We start from the raw sequence: 10,563 nt of genomic DNA on the forward strand, positions 1-10,563 counted from the left end.
CCATTCATCAGCTAATAGATTGTTTCCACTTTTTGGTTATTATGAACAATGCTGTTATGAACATTCATGTACCACTTTTTATATGGACACATTTTCATTTCTCTCTAGTGGATACTATTTTTACTGTTTTTTACAAAATGAAAATCCTTTAACTTTCTAGGCCTGTTTTATGAATTGAAAAATCAGCTAGGACTTATCTTTATAGATGAATCTTCTTTTAATATTTTAAATTAATATTTAATGCATATGCCTTTATTGAATCAATTTTTAAAAAAACTGAAAGCTTGCTTTTTACACCTTACTGCACTAAAAACTTGGCAAAAAAGAAAAATTGCACTCAGATCTGACTTCTCCATATTGTAGTTAAGAAACTATATTTTTAGTTATTTAGTATTATTTGAAAATTATGGTTTAGAAAATGCTTTTATGGTGTTTTGATAATTCATATTTAGCTTTTAAAATTGTTTTTTAAATAATCACTGTCAAAATAGCATAAGAATACTTTCCTTTCTAAAACAAAATTTTATCCTAAACTTTGTATATAGTATTTTATATCTGATAGACTCTAAATAATTCTTCTTATATGAAAAGTTGTATATATATATGTACATATTCAACCCTGAAGCTCCCCAAATGAGTCTCACTATATTGGTTTAAGGAAAGGCTGGTGGTTCAAACCTACCAACCACTCCTTGGAAGGAAGGATGGGCAATTTACTTCCGTAGAGATATTGTCTCGGAAACCCAAGGAGGGGTTGCTGTGAGTCAGATCTGACTCGACAGCAGTGAGTTTGGTTTGGTTTGGTCATGGTGCTTTAGTAAAGTCCCTTCTTTTGGCAGTAGCAACAGCTGATAAATTGATATGATAGTTCTTATTTCTTTCTCATTAATGTGAAAAATGTAGCATTAACTTAAAAATGGCAAGAATTTTTTTGTGCCTGGGTCAATCAAGGAAGATTGGACGATCTACTTTTGTTGAGATACTGCCTTGGAAACCCAAGGAGGGATCGCTATGAGTTGGAACCGACTGTATGGCAGTGAGTTTGGTTTTTTTTTTTTTTTTTTTTGAGTCAACCAAAACATTCAAATAATTATTTTTATAAAAATTGTCATATTTCAAAGTTTTTAAAATTATTTTTTAAAAATCTTTTAAAGTTTACTACACTAGTATATGAGAACATCTTTAATGTTTTTACCTTATTACTTCCAGAGCTTAATATTTTCCTATTAAACTCGGTTCAATCATTTCCTGTTAATTTTTTTCCTTTTTTTTTTAGGATAGTACAGCAGTGTGATTCTTTTAATAAATAAACTCCTTGAATGAAAGTCATGCAGTTTGGGAAATTGTTGCTACTTTTAAGACAGAAGAAATGTTTCTGCAGCATGACATGAGAATGTCTTTGAAAATGAACTTTTCTTTCTTTTTTCTGGAACCATTACTTAGTCTCCTGAGTTAAGGGGTCAGGGGCTGCTAGAACATGTATTCTAGGAAGCATATATCTCTGAGGTCCATTCCTGTCACAGGAAGAGAATCGTAGTTGCTATGGCCTAGAGTGTGTGGAAGTTGATGGCTCTTGTATGATTTGAATCCTGAGCACTACCCTGTGCCACTTGAGCTTACATGGGGCTTTGGAGTGACTCTAGTTATCCTGTGTGCCTTCATGTGCTTTGATTGGCACCTTGCTGTGTAACAACATTTGGGGCCGTGGGAGGATGCTTTCAGGAAAAGACTTGCCAACCATTTAGTATGTTGCAGTTTTACACTAGTACACTAGTGACCCATTTATGTTCTGAGTTATTGTGTACTTTTTGATTACCTAAAAGCTCCAAGAATAATCAGCCTTTTGATAAAACCAAAAAGAAAAAGAAGGGTTTATTTGCTTCTAATTTCATATATATATATACTTCTTAGTTGTCTGTGTATATTTATTTTTTTAATTTAATGCATGTGGGAACTTTCATGTTGCTTTTTAATTACTGATTGTTAGGACCAACCAATAATTGAAAATACAGGAAGCAGAAGGTGTACAGTGAAAATAATCATAGATTGTAATATTTATCTATAGATAATAACATCATAGAATCAGCAGGTATACTGACTGCAATGATACAGGCAAATACTTATATATTTGGTAAACTCTGTCTTTGGATATGACAACATAATAATGCATAATAATTCCTTCATATTAATATAGGGAATGCTGTATTGGCTATTAAAAGTTAATAAATTTATTTTAAGAATATCATATATATATATATATATATATATATATATATATGCACAGGATTTTTGTTCAGATTTAACACCTCATATGCTATCACTGTACCAAGATGCATAAAATGATATAAATTAAAAGATTGTTTATTAGTTTTATCATTTGTAGTTCCTATGGAAGATCCACTTAGGGAGATGGCTGATTACATGGATTCCAGTCGAGATGAGGTCTGGGAGAAGACCTGCTGCAACAAACAAGTCACATTTTTGGTATACAGAGAAGGAGATCAATTGAATTTCTTTCGTGTAGTAGATAGAGGAGATGGCACTTTAACACCATTATCTGAATCTTTAAGGTAAATAGGTTTTCATTTACATGTCTTACTTAGAAAAAAAAAAAATCATATGATATACTCTATTAATCTTTGTATTTACCATCTGTTAAAATAGTCTTACTCTATTCACAAGACTAAATTTCATGCTTTGCCTCGCCCCGGCTATGGAATTCTGACGTTGTCCTTCATATTATTGATGCTTAGAGAGTAATTTCTATAACTGAAATTTGCTTATGGAGTATATAAACTATAAAAAGGGTTGGTTTCTGATACTTTATGAAACTCTAAGATGCCTACTAGGTTATAAAGTTTTGTTGTACTAATGTGTTACTATACACCCTTGACTTAGTAGAAAAGATTGAACCTAAAGTTGGGATTGCTTTTCAAAGTTCAACTTTGCTGCTTAAAAATGGACAAGGCTCTTTACTTCTCTTATCTTTTTTTATAATCTATAAAATGGGGATTGGGGGGTTTTATTATTCTAAAATCAGAAGGGGAAAAAAAAAAACCTAAAGATATTTTAGTAGGCAGTTAGACTAGATAATCTCTAATATTCTGTATACTCTGATTTATTATAACCTTTTCTGTCTTTTTTCACTATCAGTCACTAAACATTTACTGAACTATTGTAGCAAGTCACCAAGCTAGGCACTATGATTATAAAAATGATTGTTCCTACCTTCACGGAGCATACAATCTCCTATAAATAGTGGCCATGATTGTGTTGGTGATTTCTATAAAAAGATATAAAGATCTGTGTGAAAACAGATGAGAGGGCCTTCATTTTGCCTGAGGGCTGAGAGTTCAGGGCAACCTCTGAGAGGAAGTAGCTTTGAAAGAAGAATAGATCTTTGCCAAGCAAAGTAAGGAAAGAAAGGTAACTCAATTTAATCCCACAGAATAGAAATCCAGTGGTAAAACTATTCATAGAAAAAATAGCTTATAGTCTGAAGAAGTCTCTGCGGGTCAGAAGTCTGGGCATGGCTTAGCTGAATCCTTTATTCCTTATGTCACAAGGCTGCAATCAAAGTATTGGCCAGGCTGTATTCTTATCTGGAAGTTTGATTGGGGTAGAATCTACCTTCAAAGTCATTCACACAATTGGCGTAATTCATTTCCTTGTGGTTGTATAACTGAAAGCCCTGACTTTTGGCAGTCTTTTGGCCAGTTGTCATTGGAATGACTTTCTGCAGTGTAAATTTCATATACAGAGATTATTTTGTTTTGTTATTGTAGGTTGAATTCATTAAGCAACATTATCAAGTCCACAGTAAAAATTAATTTCCAAAGGCATTCAGTGTTTGAGAATAGTAGTTGAGGGTGATAGTACTTTGCTCGGAAAAAAAAAAAAAAAAATCAGTCTTGGCTCTCAATTAAAAAACTCATAGTAAAACTTTTTTATCCCCAAGCCATCAAACTTATCATGGTTAAGTTCATGAGAGCAAATGAAGTTCATCATTGACACTATTAATTCAGTAATACTGATGGATTCGGATATTTATTGTGCAATACCTTCTGATGAATAATACATCTTATATTTTTATTATCTTTGTCAATTCATAAATTTTAGCAGAATTTACTTCAAGTAGTGCTGAATTAGTGTTTTAACAATTTGCTTGAAAATATTTTCACTATAGGTATTCCACACAGACTATTCGTAAAGCTTAATTCTTTAGTCACTTAAAACTTCATATTGACATTGTTTGTTGTTGTTGTTATGTGCCATTGAGTCGGCCCCGACTGGTAGCGACCCCTCCTTGGGTTTCTGAGGCGGTATCACTACAGAAGTTGATTGACCAAGAAATGCAAATCAAAACAACAATAAGATACCATCTTGCTCCAGCACTAGTAGCAAAGTTCAACAAGACAGAAAATAACAAATACTGGTGAGGACGCGGAGAGATTGGGACTCTCATACACTGCTGGTGGGACTATAAAATGATACAACCACTGTGGAAAGCAGTATGGCGATTCCTTAAAAAGTTGGAATTAGGAATACCATTTGATCCAGCCAATCCATTACTAGGTATATATCCTAAAGTAGTGAGAGCCAGGACAAGAATGGACATATGTGCACCCATGTTCATTGCAGCACTATTTACAATAGCCAAAAGATGGAAATAACCATTCCTCAACTGAGGAATGGATAAGCAAACTATGGTACATACACAGAATGGAATACTATGCAACCCTAAAGAATAATGTAGAATCTGAAAAACACCACATAACATGGATGAACTTGGAGGACATTATGCTAAGTGAAATAAGTTAATCACAGAAGGGCAAATATTGTATTATTCTGTTATTGTAAAAAGTCAAGGAAAGGTTTATATATGGAAGGGAATTTTTTTTGTTGGTTACCAGGGGTGTATGTGTGGGGCGGGGGGGACACTGTTAGATAGGTAGAGACAAGTATTGATTTGGGTGAAGAGAAGGGCAATGTACCAAATGTGAGTGATCAACATGGTGACACTGAGGAAGAGGAAGACATAGAGAGGTGCATAGGAGGTGCAGACAACAAAGATGAACCCTTTTGCACATATGGTACTGCATTGTCAGTGAAGGCAAACATGGGTATATGGGTGGATAGATGGGTGGACAGGCTGAACTAGTAGGTATGTCTATGCAAGGGGCAATGTACCCAAGACCATGTATAGAGTTGGCAGACAGTGATCCTGTAAGTGTATTTGTATGTTCTGTAAGAATTCCCAGGTGTATATTAGAGCTGACACGAGACAAGGTTGTAGTCACTTCTTGGTCGCAGCCAACTACCCAGAGGGACCGAGTAGTTGAACCGGTGGACTTGGGACCATAGTCACAGGGGACATCAAGCTCAATTGGTATAACATACTACACAAAACATTGTTCTACCTCCTATTTTGGCGAGTAGCAACTGGGATCTTAAAAGCTTGCAAGCAGCCATCTAGATACACCAATCAGTCTCTCCTTGTCCAGAGCAAAGAAGAATGAAGAAAACCAAAATTCATGGAAACAATTAGTCCTAGCAACTGGCGTACCATGTGATCCTCAGCCTATACAACTATAAGACCAGAACTAGATGGTGCCTAGATACCACTGTCAACCACTTGGAGGGGGATCTATGTAGGAGATCCTGGATAGAGAGGGAGAACAATGTGGAACTCTAGCTGCCCCTCAGGTCTGGAATTGAACCCACACCTATGGCTTACAGCCAAACAAAAGACAGGCATATGAACTGAACATTTACACAAGGTAGATACACTCCTTGGAGAGAACAATCATGGGAGAATAGAAGGGCTGTGTATGCACAAGGACAAAGCTCAGGGGGCAGGAGTGCATGGAGGGAAGGACACAGGGAAGAGGTAACTATGGGGAAGAAGTGGGAGGGGAGCTGTTGCATTGTGGTAAATTGTAGTCAATGTCATGAGACAGTGGGTGTGAACTGCTGTGTGGAAAGTCAGTTTGCTCTGTAAACTTTGACCCAAATCACTATACAATACAAACAAACAAACATTCACATTGACACCCTGAATGAACAATAACAACTGAGCAATATTGGTAACAAGTGTTGACACATGAGCCAAGAAAACAGCTCAAAATCATTTGCCTTCTTATTTAATTGTCTATTGGTGTTGCTTCCAAGTCGTCAAATCTTGGAGCAGTTGTTCTTGCTAAAAAAAGGCTAGTAGTAGTCTTAAACTACAATTTTTTTTTCCACCCTCTGAACACTTTTCTTCAAGCTGCTGCAATAAAACACAGTTACTTAGATCACTTTTTGCAAACAGCTTTCCTTGCTTGATTAACTAATGAGCCACTTAGAAACTGGTTGCAGCCTCATTTTCATTTTTCTGAGAAAATTCTGTTGTGATGAGATACTCCATTTTCAGTTTTCTCATTTTCTGACTGTTGGCTTTTCTGTGAGTTGGGAATATTATGATGAGGACTCAGTCTAGCAATGTTGATACATGTTATACTCTTAGAATAGCTATCGTGTCATTACATAATAAACAATGCTTTGCAATCTAGTTTGATAACAAAATAATCAAGTATCTACTGTGCTTTTAAAGTGCAATATTTGAACTCTACTTTTCATTTCATATTTTGACCTGTTGGGTATGAACTGGTAATTTTAAAAACTGATACTCAAAATGCTATTGAGTTAATGAGTGTGCCACTGTGATTTGTGGTATGCTGAGTCACAGTGCAAAGCAAAGAGCAGTACATACAATCTCTGTCCTAATTACTCAACTTTACCATTGTAACATGAAAGCATACATAGTGCATAATCAAGTGAACATGGCTGCATCCCAAGAAAACTTACGGACACTAAATTTGAATTTCATGTAAATTTTCTTGTGTTGTGACTTATATATTCTTTTGATTTTTTTCCCCCAACTATTTAAAAGTGTGAACACCATTCTTAACTTGTGAGCCACACAAAAACAGATAGTGGACGAGATTTGACCCATGGACATTGTTTGCTGCCTTCTGCTCTAAAAGGAACAGGGTGAATTGGGTGTTTATTTGATTCATTCTGATGCAAAATTCATCATCAGTCATTTTTAGTCTCAAACATTTTAATGAATGAAACCACCTTACTCTTTTTTCTAAGTAGAAATATAGGAGACATGTCAAGACTGACTTAAGTAATAACTTGTTTAAAAGTCACATGAGTACTTGACTTGGGTATGATATAATCAATATTTCGGTTGATATAAATATTTGTCCATCTCTTTGATCATAGTTAAATTAAAAATTTAGAAAACATATTTAACATTCAAGAAAATTAAAAGATATTTTAGATTAAGTTTATAAATTACTCTGTTATTCTGGTCTAGTTATTGTATTTTTTTTTTTTTATTTAGAAAAGAATGACTGGCTTCTAACTGATTGCAAGAATTTAGGGTTTCTGAGGGAAATATAATAATATGTTTGTTTTTTTTTGGAAAAAAGTATATGAATTAATATGTTTCATATTCTATAATGCATTCAATGAAATATCATGACTTTACTTTTTTATTTATATACATAATCCAATGGAGGACAATAAAGGACTGGGTTTTTATAAGAGGATGGTTAGGTCAGGAACCTCTTTCAGTATTCAATATGGGTACTTCAAGTTAAAATACTACAGGGTAACCAATAATAGAGTATACTTCAGTCATTCCTTCCAACTCTACATGGTAAGTAAACTGGTGAAAATCTTCATCCAACCCTCCTTTACAGGTATGGTTGATTTTGAGACACAAATCTTTGCATGCTGTAAGTTCTAGTACTCATTTGGGTACATAAGCATCATGCAGTAATGTTTATTGTTTGGTCTCTGTGGAAGCAACAGAAAGAATAGGCTTTGGAACCAGACAGATAAGGAAGTTGAATTTAGGTTGATCATCTACTAGCTCTTTGGTCTTTGCCAAAATAACAACCTCTCTCAACGGCAGTTTCTTCATAATATGAAATATAATGACTTCCTTATATAGTTTATGTGAGCTTTGGAAATAGTGCGTAGAAAGTGCTTAGTAGAGTAGGCAGCCAGTAAATAATCAAGCCAAAAAACCAAAGTTGTTGCTGTCGAGTCGGAGACAGCTCAAAGCGACCCCTCCTTGGGTTTCCACGGCAGTATCACTACAGAAGTAGATTGCCTAACCTTCCTTCCGAGGAATGGCTGGTGGGTTTGAACCACCAGCCTTCTGGTTAGCAGTCAGATGCTGTAGGCACTATGCCACCAGAGCTATGTTATTACTCTAGTGTTGTGTTTGTTGTGTCAGTCATCATCCTGTAGTAGGCATCTGCACTAGGTAGCAGTGAAAGTCACAAGTTAAGCACTGCAAACAAAATTTGTTGTGAAGATCAGTTCCCAACTTTCTCCCTTCTGATCCCTATGCCTGCCTACTGTGCATGTCATTAACCCATAATTTCCAAAGATCATCAGTTTCATCATATGAAGCTTAGGAATGGGGCTATCCACTTTATACTTTGTTTGCCCTTGGTTGTAGTGTGTGTTTCAGAGGTGTTATAGAATATGCCTTATTAAGACTATCCTTCTAAATTGTTTCCATTTGTTACAGCCATATAGAATAGGATATCCTTTTTAGGTTTTTATATACTTTTTAATCTTAACATAAATATCATCTCCCAAAATAACAATTTCATAATTTAATAAGTGCAAACCCACAGTAGGATACAATCTCTTTTTCTTACATGCATATGAAATGGCAGGATGAAGGAAACAAATTAGAACTCTGACAAGTCTCCATGTAGAACAGGATATTTTAACTCTCATACTTTTTAGCATAGATGCATCCTTTAGTTTTTGTAAAATCAAGCATGGTATTAATAGTCATTCCTCTTCTGCTCTATTTAAAATTTTAGTCTTTCATCAAATATGTTGAACTGTGGTTTTTCTAAACACTTAAACCATTGTAATTTTCTTGTTATTGAAAAAGCTGAATGAAATGCCAGTATTTGTTTTCAGTCCATCAAACATTTATTAGATATGTGCTCAGCACTGTCCTAGGTGCTGAATAAAGCCTAATATCTACTTTCAACTTGCTTACATACGAGTTAGAGGAAAAGCCAGACATGCAAGTACAAATATGAGGATAGTGTAATAAAGATCATAGTATTACGCAGTGAAAGAGGAAAGGGTCCCAATATTAGTTAAAGTATAAGTAAATGTCATTATGACTGATCAAAATATTTAACCAGCATATTAGGAATTTTGTGTCAGACATGACTTGATACTTTTCCTTGTTAATATCTATGCTATTCCAAGCATTTACATTTCCATATTCTCTTAGGAGAAACCCTGTTATTTCTATTCTTTTGTTTGTTTTGTTTCTTTTTGTTCTAAAAGAACAGAAAGTGTTCTGACAGCCCTGCATATGTGTTCTTTTTATAGTGAAGATCCTTACAGGATGACTAAAAATCTGGGCTTCTCTTCTGTGCCAATGTCTGGTTAATGGAAATTGATCAGCCAGTTGTCGGGGTTGTATAATTATCAGTTTTGACTAGTAAAATGAAATCAAGTCATTCTTGTGGAAATATATTTTGATCTGTGAGAATGATACAGTGAGTGCCAAAAGATTTTAATGTACAGTACACTGAATTTATAGAAGCTTGGCTGTACTAGATTTTTAGTAATGCTAGGTCATGTTGTTTATCTCCAATTAATTTTTTCTCCTGAAATATATTTTTGAAATGCATTTTCCTTGCATATTGACAAGGTGGATTTCTGGTTTTATCACTAGGAGCATTTATAGTTTCTGTTGCACATATAATATTTTTAATCATTAAGCAGGCATCAAGCATATTTCGCTATTAATTATTGTTTTCTTTGCAGTGGTGGTTCTGTGTATAATTTGTATACAGATGAGGATGAAGAAATTGAGCCTTCTCCTTCTGGGCAACAGATAATTGAAAATTCAATAACTATGAATAAGATGAAGCTGCTGAAGGCTAAGATGGAGAATATGTATCTCAGCAAAAAGGTGAAGCTGTTGAACTTTCTGTGGTTTACCATACCCCTGAAGGGCTCACAACAATGAGGTCTGTCAGTAATTGTAAAAAAAAAAAAAAAAAAGGAAAAAATATATAAATATTTATTTCAAGTTTCTGGCCTTGGTTATTTATTGAGATAGTAAAAGTGATCAATTGATTTTATTTAGGCCAGTGTCACATCTAAGGTGATGAAATTTAATTTGAAATAAATGTTTTAAAAATTTTCATGACACTAGAGATAAGAAAGGTAAAAGACATAGCCTAGTCTTAATCTTATAATAATTACCTTTTAAAATACCTTATTAATTTTTATTTATTATGGTTATCCCCTATTCCCTATTCTTGTGTTGATAAGGAGTGTGCATGTGTTCAGCTTTAGTAGATATTTTTAGTTTTCCAAAGTGATCAAACCAATATAATAAATTTATATTATATAATAAATTTATAGCATAGTGGCTAAAGCACTTGACTGCTAACCAGAAGGCTGGCGGTTCAAACCCACCAGCCACTCCTCGGAAGGAAGGTTGGGCAATCC

General features: G+C 34.5%; 1 protein-coding gene across 1 annotated transcript in view; it reads left to right on the forward strand.

The window, feature by feature from the left end:
* The window catches only part of ZFAND4 (zinc finger AN1-type containing 4), a 140,113-nt gene that overhangs the window by 68,896 nt on the left and 60,654 nt on the right, over positions 1-10,563 (forward strand). Inside the window, 2 exon segments of the mRNA XM_007938627.1 lie at positions 2,384-2,622; positions 9,869-10,018. Of these exon segments, the coding sequence (XP_007936818.1) occupies positions 2,384-2,622; positions 9,869-10,018 (389 nt within the window).

The sequence above is a fragment of the Orycteropus afer genome, unplaced genomic scaffold (genome assembly GCF_000298275.1).
Source record: "Orycteropus afer afer isolate SDZICR_OR568_19922 unplaced genomic scaffold, OryAfe1.0 scaffold00052, whole genome shotgun sequence".
NCBI classification, from domain to species: domain Eukaryota; kingdom Metazoa; phylum Chordata; class Mammalia; order Tubulidentata; family Orycteropodidae; genus Orycteropus; species Orycteropus afer.